At 51.8% G+C, this 13,692-nt stretch overlaps 1 protein-coding gene across 2 annotated transcripts in view; it reads left to right on the forward strand.

Moving 5' to 3' along the window:
* Window positions 1-13,692, forward strand: part of STK10 (serine/threonine kinase 10) — a 112,044-nt gene that overhangs the window by 71,321 nt on the left and 27,031 nt on the right. For both annotated transcript variants that reach the window (XM_072824140.1, XM_072824139.1), the window contains exons 7-9: window positions 381-462; window positions 8,567-8,701; window positions 10,952-11,497. In XM_072824140.1, the coding sequence (XP_072680241.1) occupies window positions 381-462; window positions 8,567-8,701; window positions 10,952-11,497 (763 nt within the window). The remainder of the gene's footprint in view (window positions 1-380; window positions 463-8,566; window positions 8,702-10,951; window positions 11,498-13,692) is intronic.

Consider the following 13,692-nt stretch of genomic DNA (forward strand, 5'->3'; position numbering starts at 1 on the left):
TGCCCTTGGCATTGGGCTGTCCGTCAAAGAGACAGTGATCAATAAGCCGGATCCCCCCGGCAGCCACATGGCACAACCCTGGGCTGGGAATGGGGCTCACACTGAAACCCCACCACTTCCGTGCTTTGCTGTGTGGCCTCAGGCAAGTCCCCGCTCCTCTGATTTCCACATCCTCATCTGTACAGTGATGCTCATGATGAGAAGGTCATCTCGAAAGCCCCCCATCTCCACTTTAGCTCCTGCAGGTGCCCTTCGTCCTTTGAGGGCTGTGTTTGGGAAGCGCATGCCTCCTGGGAGAGTAGAGCCTGTGAGTCGGGAATATTCTCAGTTCTTGCCCTATTCCAAGCTAACTGCTGCCACCTGTACCGTGCCCCCTCCAGGTCCATGGAGTTCCGTGACTTCCTGAAGACCGCTCTGGATAAGAACCCGGAGACCCGGCCCAGCGCTGCACAGCTCCTGGAGGTAAGTGCCCTCCCGGGTGGGGGAGTCGGGGGGTGGAGGGCTGCCTGCCCTCTGTCCTGCCCTTCCTTTGCGGGTGGAAGATGGCGAGCTCACCGGTGACTTGGAAGCTGGGTGTGCTCCTCAGCCCAGGCGACGACCAGAACAACCATTCTTTCATCAGCTGCTGCTTCCTGGGCACCTCCTGAATGCCTGCTCTCGTTCTGGGAGGGCTATGGTGAAGGCAGCTCCCCCACAGTCTGTCCTCACTTCTGTTCTAGTGGGGGAGACAGGGCATGAACATCTGGCAGACAGGTGCACATGGCAGGGGAGACAAGGGCTACAAGGAAAAAGAAAATAAAGCCTAACCCTAACCCCTGCGGCGGCTGGCTCCCCTGTAGAAGGGGGGCATGGAAGGGCTTTGTGTGGGAAGACACCCAGAGGAGGCCAGGGGGCTGGGCAAGTGTGCTGTGGAGCCGAGGCACCAGCCTGGCCTGCGAGTGTGATTGGGAGGAATGAGGAGGCTAGGGTGTGGACCCAGGAGTGAGGGCAGAGATCAGAGAGGTGTAGGGTGTGTGCACGCCCAGTGTGGATGGCTCACCAAGAGGACACATACCACATGATACACTCTCTACTCTGAGACTTTGCAGCAGGACACAGATTCCAGAAAGAAAGCGGATGCTCAGTGTGAACTATATTGTCTGTGCAAACAGTCAAGGCAGAGTGAGCCACTCTTGTCCGTTTGTGGCGGATCCCTACCCAGACCCGGGTTTCCAGAGGCCAGCCAAGGGCCAGTGGTGGAAGCAGGCTTTTCAAAGTGGGGCAGGCAGGCTGCTGTGCTCACTCTTTTCTGCACAAAGGGCCAGGATGTGTAGGGTCATGCAGGGTCTCGAAGCCCAGACCAGGACTTGAGCTTTCCCTTATGTGTGGTGGGGTACCTCTGAGCGTTTGGATGGGGGAGACCGCATCTGACTTACACTTACAAGGGCCCTTCTGGGTACTGTGTGAGGAATCTCTGGCCTTAACGTAGAGAAGGGAATGATGGTTTCCTTGAACATTTTTGAAATATTGGAGGTAGCTAGGAGCTGCCCTTTGCCCAGGCTGGTGCCTTGTGTTTTGAAAGTGGTGCACACCACCTGCCCAGCTGTCCTCAGATCTGCCGATCACTGTCCCCATGCCATCACTGCTGGTGGGAGAAAGGAGGAGGGGCTTCTCCTCCACGCCTTGCCCACTGTGATCCTTCCACATATGTGACTCGCAACCTCTGTTGTGTGTCGGGAGGAAAGGAAGAAGAGGCCACACCAAGCACAGAGTCTTTGTGGTCAGCTGCTTTTCCTGTGTACCTACTATGGGCCAAGCACCGGGCCCATTTTTGACATTCCAGGCTACAGTGCATCCCTCGGGTGTGCAACACAGTGATGAGGTGTGTGGACTGCGGTTGTAAAGTTGTAAAGTCCTGGGTTCAAATCCCAGCTCTACCACTTCTTGGCTGTGAGACCCTGGGAGATTGGCTTAACATCTCTGTGACTCAGTTCTTGCTCTGAAATGGGGGTAATGGCAATGCCCCCCCCCCCCCTTTAACAGGGTAGCTGTGAGGGTTAAATACAAAGATACAAGATACTGTAGTGCCCACAGCTTAACCTCTGTGGCTGTGCTCAGGGAATGATGCATTGAATTGCAAATGCCTGGAGGATCAGAGGCCTCATTTTCTGGGCATTTCTGGTGTCTGGTGGGGAAGCCAGAGGTGGGGTGGGCGTCACTGTCAGATGCAGAAGCTCCAAGCCACCTGGGGCCAATTGTTCCTGTAAGCAGGCACCTCCTGGCCTGCTACATCCGGCCTCTAGGACATTCAGGACATTCCACCAGGAAGAGACCAGCTGTCCTCCATCCCCACATGGCAGCCCTGGAGCCTCAGCTTGGGCCAGGAATTTTTGTTACATAGTTGGAAAAAATGTCCTGCCAGAGGATGCTTAGTGTGAGACAAAGGGTTGCAGAAGAAAGGAGAGATCCCTGGAGATAAAGAAATGGCCTTCCCAGGCTTAGGCTGCTAGCAGCTTTGTCCTCGGGCCTCTTTATTTCTGGGTTGGGGAGAGGGTGGAGCATGGCTTGCTTGAGCTGGCCTGGCTTTGAGTGACAGGGAGGGGCCTCCGGAGCTTGACTTCATGTCTCCTGCAGAGCTGTTCATGCCCCTGGTTTCTTTCTTTCTTTCTTTTTTTTTTTTTTTTTTAAGATTTTACTTATTCATGAGACACACAGAGAGAGGCAGAGGCACAGGCAGAGGGAGAAGAAGGCTCCCTGTGGGGATCCCCATGTGGGACTTGATCCCAGGACCCTGGGATCATGCCCTGAGCCAAAGGCAGACGTTCAGCTGCTGAGCCACCCAGGTGTCCCAATGCCACTGGTTTCTGCTGCTTCTGGGAGGTTCCTCCTGCCCCCCCCCCCATCGCCCCTTGCCTTGAGTTGACTGTGCCCACACTGTTTTCTGGTTCACCCCCTCACTTGCACAGAGATTCTTGGGGACTGTGTCATGTAGTGATTAGTGACCCAGGCTCTGCAGTCAGGCTGGACCACCTGGAATAGGAGCAGTTCTCACTCCGTGCCTCAGTTTCCTCACCTGTGAGCTGTGGATAGTGCTCGCCTAACGCAGTTGAGTGAGGGAATGAGACTCCGTGCGCACGGTTTTTATCGCAATGGCTGTCACATCGGGCGTTCTGTGTACGCTTGTTGAGTTGTTCGCAAACCTGCCACACAGTGTCCCAGCCTTGGTGTCAGGGTCGCCCGTGACTTCCGCTCTTGGACGCGGTGGCTGGCTCTGGCCCCTGTGCTCGCCCCGCGGGCCGCAGGCACAGCAGCGACAGTGGCTCCGCTCCCTTACACCGCCAGCGCTTGGCTTCGGGCCCCCGTAGCCTCCCCGGCGTCTCCCCTTCTCACCGGCTCCTCTTTTCCCGCCTCTGGTCACCCTGCAAGCGCCCCAGGGTTTTCTGCCCGTCTCCGCTCAGCTCCAGGGTCCCACCTGGTTTTCAGTGACTGCCCCCACTTGCCCCAGGGCCTGCATCCAGCCGATGACTCTCTACCCTGTGTGGACGCCCACACCGCGTGCCCTCAGCCTTTTCTTGCACACTCTGTGTCCGTTCTGTCAGGAAAGCCTCCAACTCTGCCCTCAGAACATGCCCTGAAGCCCACCACTTCTCACCATTTCCATTGGTTGGAAATGGGCTGCCACCATTGCTCTTGCTTGCATTATTACTTCCTCACCGGTCCTGTCCTCCTTAAGTCTCTTCTCAGCACAGCAGCCAGAGGGAAACCTTAAAATGTACCTCAGCTCCTGTCCCTTCCTGGTCCAGAGCCCGTGAATGGCTCCGCTCTCACTCAGGCTGCGCTCCAGTCTCAGTGACCTGCAGGGTTCCATGTCATCTGCCCACTGCATCTTAACCCCTCACTGCGTGCCAGCCACTCTGACCTCCTTGCTGTGTCTCAGAAATGCCAGGCAGACATCTGCTCCAGGGCCTTTGCACAGCTCTTCGTACTGCCTGTAATGTTTTTTCCTCCATGATTGACTTTCTTCTTTAAGTCATTGTTTATCTCAGTGAGGCCTCCACCAACCACCCTATTTTAAACTGGAAACCTGCCACCCCCACCCCCAACATAGTCCTAGTTCTCCTTTCCCTGCCCTACTTTTGGTTTTTCCATGGTTTACTTGTTTATTAAGTTGATTGCTAATCTCCCTGATGAGCACTTCAGCTCCCTAAGGACAGCAGTCTTTGTTTTGTTCACTGATGTGTCCCAAGCATCCAGAACAGTGTCTGGTATGTAGAGGGCCCTCGACAAGTATTTGTTAATATTTTTACTTAACTGTAGCGTAACCCTTTCTCCATGCCAGGAATTACTCTAAATGTTTAGCAGATGTTAACTGATTTAATCGTCAGAATAACCCTAGGAAGTAGGTATTATTCACATTTGCATCAAACAGATGATAAAACTGAGGCACAGAGAGGTTAGGCAGCCTGCACAAGGTGACACAGCTTGAAAGAGAGCTGGGATTGTGATCCTGGTTGTCTCACTGCAGAGCCCTTCTCCTGACCACTCTGGTAAGTCTCCTCTCTGAATGAATGAAGGGGAGAAAGAAGGGATGAGAAAGAGACAGTTAGATGGGAGGGAGGGGGGAATTGGACAGCTGCTGAGAAGTCAAACCTTAAAAGTGGTATCAGGCATTTTCTAAAGCCAGCCTGGGAGTTTGGACCCCCTGGCTGGTGGTTTCTAAGCACATAGAGGACAACTAGGCTCGTTCTTGGAAAGGATGTCTATGTAGAGGCAGGAGGGGTCCCGGCCAGAGGGAGGTGCCAGTGGGTGAGCTGCGTGGCATCGTGGGGTTCCCTGCAGAGATGGCATAGATCAGCTGTGCCTCTTCCTTAAGGAGCAGATGGCTGAGCTCCCCAGGGGAGCTGAGCACCTTTCTAGGGACCCAGGTGCCCAACCGGCCTGTCCCCACGCGGGCACACAGTGCCCTTCCTGCCCAGGAGGCCCTGCCCTCCTTGCAGCGGGCTTTGTCTCTCTCCTGGGCCTTGGCAGTTTGGGGTTAGGGAGTTACCTTCTTTGGACACATCCCTGGAGGTGGTGTCGCTGAGGCAGTGACGGGGGTGGTCTGTGCTTTCCGTGCCCTCAAGCAGCCACGGAGGGCCTGCCTTGTCCACCGTGCCTGCCTGTGGGATCCTGGGATTGGCATCCAGGGAAGCTGCCCGGCTTACCTGCTCCTTTGGCAAAGGGTTTTCTTCCCCATGGCGTGCCCTTACTAAGGACCCTGAGGTGCTCATGGCAGGTGGGGGACAGACGGTCCGGCCTCAAGAAAACAAGACTCCTGGCTGTGCTGTAAAACCACTAATTTGGTCAACGTGTAGCGTGCCCTGATGAAAACGGGTGTTTCCCAAAGCCCGTGCCTGCATGCTTTAGTTTGGCCATAGCCGCTTCATCAACTTGCAGGGAAGTTTCCATGGTTTCTTGCTCAGATTCACATGTGAGGTTGTGCAGTATGAGGCTCAGGAAACTTTGGGATCTGATTCTCATTGTCACTTCCAAGAAAGCTGTGCTCTCTGGGGATGCAGGAGGGAAGAGGGGTGGCTGGGGGTGCAAACTGTGCCTTAAAGCCTTGTCTGACTGCTGCTGCTGGTGCTCGTGCTGGTGGGGGTGATGGTGACAGAGGCAGTGATGGTGGTGATCGGGTGATGGTAGTGACAGAGGAGGTGATGGTAGAGATGATGACAATGGCAATGATGGTGATGACCCAGACGGTGACGGTGGTGACAGGTGGTGGTGGCATGGGGTTGGAGGTGGTAGTGATGATGATGGTGTGGACGATAGCTGCCATACGTCGAGCACTTACTATAGTGCTTACAACGGCCCTACTGTCACTCCCAGTATACAGATGAGCAAACTGAGGCTTTGAGAGGTTGAGTGACTTGGCCAGGGTGGTGGTGGAAGCGGCATTTCATCCCAGACAGATTGCACGTAGAGGCAGTACTCTAACCACGACACCCTCCTGCCTCCCATGATTGGTAAGCCCCTGTTAACGCTCTCACCCAAGACCTTTTGGAACCACCCAGCAGCTGAACTGGTACCTTTAAAGGGTAACAGGTAATACCACTGCTCTGCTGCACCCTCCAGCAGCTTCAGAGAAGAAAGTCTCAGCTCCTCACTCCAGCCCCAGGACCCTGCCTGCACCAACCCATCCTTCCTCCTCTGGCCCCTCCTCTCCTCCACAAGCCCTGCCACCCTGGCCTTCGGGCCGTGCCTCCAACCTGCTGAACTCTGTCCTGCCTCGGGGCCCTTGTCCTCCTTGCTCCCACTGCCTGAGTCCTCTGTGCCTAAGTCTTTCCCTACCCAGCTCGAATATTACCTTCTTAGGGAGGCCCTTGTGACCACAGACTAAGTGGCTTCCACTGCTCCGGCCAGGCCCATGTGATTCCAGCCTCATGCTCTCCCAGTACCTGGTCTGACATCATCTTGTGTGTCGTGTGGCTATATAGTTGTTCTCTCCCTCTCAGCTGCAAGCCCCCAGGGGCAGGGACCTTGCCTGTCCTGTTGTTCAGCCTTATCTCAGCACCTGGCACACCATTGGCCTCAACATGTGGCTGTGACACAAATCAATGAATGAATGGGGCATGGGAGAGAAAGAACTGAGATTCTTTTTTTTTTTTTTTTTTTAAGATTTTATTTATTTATTCATGAGAGACACAGAGAGAGGCAGAGACACAGGAAGAGGGAAAAGCAGGCTCCCTGCAGGGAGCCCGACGTGGGACTCGATCCCGGGACTGTGGGATCACGTGCTGGGCCAAAGTCAGACACTCAGCCACTGAGCCACCCAGGCATCCCATGTAATGAAATTCTTAAAATCTTTACTAGTTTGGACTAACAAGAGAAAGCCAGACTGGCTTAAGGTTCTTTAAAAGGAGTGAGGATTACACCTTTCAAGTGTGCAGAGTTCGGTGCCTAAGCGGAAGGGGGTGTTGTCTGGTGACCTTCCACAAAGGGACTGTCCTACATGACCAAGCACATAAGAATGATTTGTAATGGACCTATCAGCAGTGAATGTGCTTACAGGGTGCAGAAAATGGATTCGTAGTCATTTACATAGTTCCCTGCAATCTCGTTGACACTGTTCCTCTGCTGATAAATTTTCTGACCGTGAAAGCAGTAGATTTCATCAAAGCCTTCCTTGAAATTACAAACGAGCGAACTCCGGTAACATTCCTTTCCATGCAGCAGTGGGTGAGTGGGGCAAATTGAGGAATTCCACATCTTTGTCCACACCCTGGGGCTGGGGATTAGATGCCTGAGAACAGACTTCTCCCAGGGAGATGCCTGTGCTGATTTAATATCTGCTGAAGCTTCTTAAAAGCTTTGGTGTTTTGTAAGGTGTGTGAAAAAGCCTGAATTTTTAAAAGATGTGACATTTCTATAAATACCCAGGAATAGAACTTCTGCGACTCTCCCTTAAGAGTTTGCAAATATGCACATTCCCAAAGACCTGCATGTGCATGTTCTAGCTTTATTTATAGTTGCCCCAAACAAGAAACAACACAAATGTCCATCAGCAGCAGAATGAATAGATTGTGAGCTATCCATACAGAATACTACGCAGGAATGAAAAAGGAACAATTTACCAATATTTGCAACGAGGTAGGCGAATCTCATGGTTTCAGCCACGATGCCAGCCACAGAGGACTATGTGCTACATGATTCTGTCCACATGGAGTTAGGGAACAGGCAAAACTAGTTTCTGGAGCTAGGCAACTCTGGGGAGTGAGGTTGATAAGGAGATGGAAACCTTTGGTGTCTGCAGGTGGGTTATAGTTATACTGAATATATTTAAGTGGAAAAACTCATTGAGCTTCGTGATTTGTGAACTTTATTGGATGTACTTTAATAAATGTACTTTAATAAAGTATTTGTAGTAGATATTTTAATTTTTAAAAAAGATTTCACTTCTCTGTCAGAGCAAGCAGAGGAGGGAGAGGGACAAGCAGACTCCACACAGAGCATGGAGCCTGACGTGGGGCTTGACCTCAGGACCCTGAGACCATGATCTGAGCTGAAATCAAGAAGTCAGACACTACCGACTGAGCCACCCAGGCGCCCCTGTAGTAGATATTTTTAAAAATGTATATTAAAGCCTTTTAAAAAAGGACACAATGCACAAACAACCCCCCAAACATCACAAATGCACAAACAACCCCCCAAACATCACAAATGCACAGACAACCCCCCAAACATCACCTGAGCTCGTGTTTTGGGCTAAACTCCTCCTTGTGCATTTTCTCGATTAATCCTTATGACCTCTGTAGGTTTGGCATTATCATCTCCACCTTGGAGGTGAGCCTGCAGCTCGGAGAAGGGAAGGACATGCTCAGGGTTCCACAGCTGGTAGACGGCAGAGCCAGGATTCACCCTCTTCCACCACATACAGGACTTGCTGAGCTACTGGGCCCTCCCTTACTGAGGGCATGTTCACATTTCTCTCTGGGATGCCGCCAGCCTTCTCTCCTGGGAGATCGCGTCCCCTGAGACTTCGCCTGCCCCTCCTGCACCCTCCAGCCCAAAGTGGTTCTGATCCAGGTGTGTCTTACCCCCTCAGCATCCCTTCGTCAGCAGCATCACCAGTAACAAGGCTCTGCGGGAGCTGGTGGCCGAGGCCAAGGCCGAAGTGATGGAGGAGATTGAAGATGGCCGGGAGGAGGGAGAAGAGGAGGACTCCCCGGATGCCACCTCTGTAAGGCCTGGAAAAGTGGGTGCTGGGGAGGAACGGGCTCCCAGCAGGTGATGGCTAGATAGGAGGGGATCTGGGCAGGGGATGTGGAAAGGATTCCTGTTTCTCCCCAGCTTGGAGATTATACCCGCCCCCCCACACCACAGGTTACGTAAGTTGGCACATGGGCCGGGCTGTGATGGCCAGGTTCTGTAAGTTTTCAGGAAAGAGCAGTAATCTAGATTTTCACATGGGATCTTTCAGTTTTCAGAAGTTGATAGCTGACTCATTGCTTCCCTGCCTTTTTCCTTCTGTGGCTCGCATTACAAAATGAAAATGCTTTTAGCACACTGTGGGATAAATGCGGATAAAGCCTACATGTGACCAGAGGCAACAGGCTCAGGGGCTCCAGGCACCCCAGACCCTGTCTGGCTGCCCTGAGTGCCCAGGGTACCCATGTCTTGGCATATTTGTAACCCATCAGCAGCTTCAGCACTTGGCTGAATTTAAATTTAAATTAAAGCTAATTTAAGTTCATAAAAACATTCGAGCCAAGCAAAACATGTCTGTGGCCTGGATTCTGTCCCGAGCTGCCGCTTTCAGATCCCTGGTGTAAGCCACTTGGGAAGGGCCTCTTCCAGGAAGGAATTCTGCTGTCCAGGTGGTGCAGTGAGAGGTGAGTGAGGCAGGGGCAGGACTCATCTGTCAGGGAATGGACAGCATGGTGCTGTGTTGAGTTTGATGGAATTCTGGGAGGAGCCAAAGGCTGGCCTGGATCCCTACCAGGATGAAGAAGGGAAGCACAGAGGAGGATGAGCAGAATCAATACGGCAGCCTTAGCCTTTCACTGGGCCCTTGCTGGGTGCTGGGCAGGGTTGCGCTGCGGCTCTGATGGGAGAACCAAGATTCCATTTTATAGATGGGACAAGTGAGGCCTGAGCGATGATGTGGCTGGTTGAGCTGATAGGCGGCAGGGCCAGGTGTAGGAGAACCATGGTGGAGGGTGGAGAGGGGGGTGGTGTGCCTGGCTGGCTCCAGGACAAGGCAGCAGGCAGCAGGGTTGGGGCGGGAGGCAGGAAGCAGTCACACTGGCAGGAGGCTGCTCCTTGTCATGGAGGCAGTGGAGGCTAAGGAGGGCTTCAGGCAAGGGCCGGGCATTGGCGTGGGGATGATAGGATCAGATCTGAATTTCTGAACCCTTGTTCTAGGGTGTTGAATAAGGAGGTGGATTAGACTTGCTTTTGGAAGCTTCCATAACCAGAGTTAAAAACAACAGCCATTAGGACCCAAGGGAACGCTGTGGTGTGATTCCATTAATAACAAATTTGAAATCAAGTAAACTAACCTATAACATTTTTTTTTAAGATTTTATTTATTTATTCATGAGAAACAAAGAGAGAGGCAGAGACACAGGCAGAGGGAGAAGCAGGCTCCCCGCAAGGAGCCTGATGCGGGACTTGACCCAAGGATCACTCCCTGAGCCAAAGGCTCAACCGCTGAGCCACCCAGGCATCCCTAACCTATAACACTTTGAGATAAACGTCAGGACAACTATCATGTCAAGGGGAGGAACAGACATAAGTGGGGGTCTCCGAGGCGGTGGTGTTCCACTCCTGAAGTGGAAGGTGGCTGTGTGGGTGCTTGCTTTATTCATTCATTGCATGTTTGTATTTTATTCTCAGAAATGGGTGTTCTATTTCATAAAGGCAATGTTTCCAGTACTTACCAACCCCCAAAAGCTCTAAAAACCAAACCAAACCAAAACTTTAAAAACTTAGTGGCTACCAGGCCGAATCTAGCCCCTGAATAGTTTTGGTTTGGTTTTTATGCAACTAAAAACAAAACAAAACTAAAAATTTGAATTAGTTGCCATCTAAAAATCAGGTGGTGGCAAATAAAAATCCAGATTCTAGCTTGTCTTAAAAAATTGGAAGTTCTGTCTCCAGGGGACCCATTTTCTCACATTGTCATAATTAGCTGGAACCGAGTAGCCACTGCCACCTTTAGACGGCTGAACCATCCAGCTGGCCACAGTTGCCTCCACTTGTAGGAGAAATAACAAGTATTAAATAACCTCAAAACAAGTAATAATTTTATTGTCGGCTATGTAGTAGGGAGTAGTGAGGACTGTGGCTCACTGGAGAGGGGTAAGTACCGGACTTCTTGGCCCTGGCCTACTTCGCTTTGCGAGTGTCTGACTTTCTGGCCCTACTGCATCTCTGACTCTTGTCTTAGACGTAAAATAACATGATCTTGACTCTTTTATCTTCCTAGCCTCTGGGGGATCATACTCGAGACTCTTCTGAGGTGAGCCAACTGAGTCTCAATACCGACAAGCCTGTCAAAGAATCCTCCCTCACCCCACTGCCACCCAGCCAGCCTCAGGACAATGTGAATGGGCCCAGCCAGCCCTCCGGGGACAGATCCCTCCAAACCACCAACCCCCCAGATGTGGCTCCTGGAAATGAGAATGGCCTGGCAGTGCCAGCACCCTTCCGGAAGTCCCGGCCATTGTCAATGGATGCCCGAATTCAGGTGTCCGAAGAGAAGCAAGTCGCTGACCGGGACGGGGACCTCAGTCCGGCAGCCAACAGGTCCCAAAAAGCAAGCCAGAGCCGTCCCAACAGTAGTGCCCTGGAGACCTTGGGTGCCGAGAAGCTGGCCAACGGCAGCCTGGAGCTCCCCACCCAGGCAGCCCTGGGCCCTTCCAAGAGGGACTCAGACTGTGGCAGCCTCTCCACCTCCGAGAGTTTGGACTACAGTACCTCCCTGTCAGCTGACCTGTCCCTGAACAGAGAAACAGGCTCTCTCTCCATCAAGGTAATGCTACCTCTTATACCACAGATTTGGAACTAGAGTGCTGCAGGTTGTTCTGCTGCCCTGTTTTTTGTTGTTGTTGTTGTTTGTTTGTTTTTTAAGATTTTATTTATTTATTCATGAGAGACAGAGAGGCAGAGGGAGAAGCAGGCTCCATGCAGGGAGCCCGATGTGGGACTCAATCCCAGGTCCCCAGGATCACACCCTGGGCTGAAGGCAGACGCTCAACTGCTGAGTCACCCAGGCATCCCCTGTTTTGGTTTTTGAAAGCATTTAGTGGCCGCCTTCCATTTTAAGTGGTTCATGGGGATTATTTTTCTTTAAAGAGCTTTGAGCTCAGTTAGTAGTGTAATCACCAGACTATCAGTTCAGTCTGGGGTTTAGTCAGGCCAGGCAGTTGGCTCAGGTTGAAATTTCAGTTTGTGTATCTGCTTAAATTGGGTTAGGTTAAAGGCCCTGGTGAAGTTTGAGAGAGAGAAGTCTGGGAGTGAAGTTCCCTTATTTGGGGGTCAGCCTTGTGATGCAGCTCTGACTGGTAGATTTCAGTTATAGGGAGTGGGTGTAAAGCCCTCTTGGGTGGGGGCTTTCTGGAGGTGGGTAACATTGTGAATGACAATAGCTGCTGTGCCTGAAGGCTCAGCATGGAGGCCGACACTGTGAAGTGCTTTAAAGAAAATGGAGGCTCCTTCATCATCTCAACGTACAGATGAGCAAACGGAGGCTTAAGTGGAAGGTGGAGAGCTGGTCAGACCCACAGACGTGCTCTGAACCCCACGTGCCATTCTGCTTTCCCAGGGGATGCCTGGCTGCCTCCTCAGGAAGGGCTGACCCCTCCCCTGCCCACATGGATAAATCTCAGGATGTTCTTGAACTCACTCCTGGCCACTTGACCAGGCCACGCTGAAGGTCATCCAACCAAGGCTGATTTTAGGGAAGATACTATATCGTTTTGTTTTTTTCTCCCATTGTTTACTTGGTGGAAACCACACAGTAGAGACTCAAAAATGTTTGCTAAACGAAGGGAAGTGAAAGAAGGAAAAGCAGCCCGCCAGCCCGCCCAACAATGAGCTTCAGAAACAGAAAGCACAGTTCTAATGTGTTACCAGGACAAGCACAGACAGTGGCTCTTATGTACAGGCCCATCATCTTCCTTAAGACAGATAACATGTCCTTTTTCTACTTAGAAAAACAACAACATTAAGCGAGAAAAAAAAAATTAAGCAAAAAAAAAGGTAATAAAAAATAGAGGCCAGAGCAGGGTCTCCCCTGCCTGTTCTTAAGGGTGTTGAGAACATTCCTTTGCTGGCTGACTGGCAGTGAGTCTGGGAACACGGCTGCTCTGATGAGTCCATGGGCTGCGTCAGCACCCCTCAGAGAGATGAGGAGCCTGTTACCTCAGGGAGTAGTTGTAGTGTGGGGGCTGTAGCCCTCAGCCTCCTTTCTTCCCTGCCACTCCCCACTTCTCACTGTTAGTCCTGAGTTGAGCTGTAGGGTGCATGAGCTGGGTACTATAGGGAGATGAGAGTCGGGTATGGCTGCTCAGTGACTGTGGGGTCTGCATCCCCTGAGCGAGGTGCCAGGAGAAGAGGTGGAAGCCTGGGGGGTAAGGGGTGGGGGGGTGGGAGGCTGAGCCCTCAGGGAGCAAGGACTGGTTCTTGGTCGTGGCTGAGCAGGAGTAGGGGTTCCAAGCACACTTTGAAGGGATGAAGACTTAATGCAGTATGCCACCCTGGCCTGCCCTATTTTTTCTAGCTGGAAGGTCCTTGGGCCAGTTTTGGAAAGCAGGGCTGGGCTACACCAGGAAGGGCCTTGGAAGCCAGTTGAGATCAGAGTGGGAGACACTATGATGACTGCAGTGCAGGCGCTCAGGCTCTCACCTGAATCAGGGCCAATTTTCAGAGGGTATTTGAACATCCCTGAGTCCTGGCAGCACTCTATAAGCAGTTGCATCTGAAATGTGTGATTATTTACAGGAAAAGATAAAAATTATGAATAATTTCACGATGACTCCAGATGAGTGTGGCCTCCTGTAGAGTTCAGGTCCACTCAGGTTTGGCTTCCAGATCAGTTACCAGCTTCAGTTTTCTGAGTTCTTTGGATTTGGCACTGTGGGTAAGAGATTGTGGTCTGCAGATATAAATATAAATAAAATATTTATTTTATTTATAAATACCAAATACTGAACAGCTGCCATGAGC

This window comes from Canis lupus, chromosome 4 (assembly GCF_048164855.1).
Source record: "Canis lupus baileyi chromosome 4, mCanLup2.hap1, whole genome shotgun sequence".
Taxonomy (NCBI): Eukaryota; Metazoa; Chordata; class Mammalia; order Carnivora; family Canidae; genus Canis; species Canis lupus.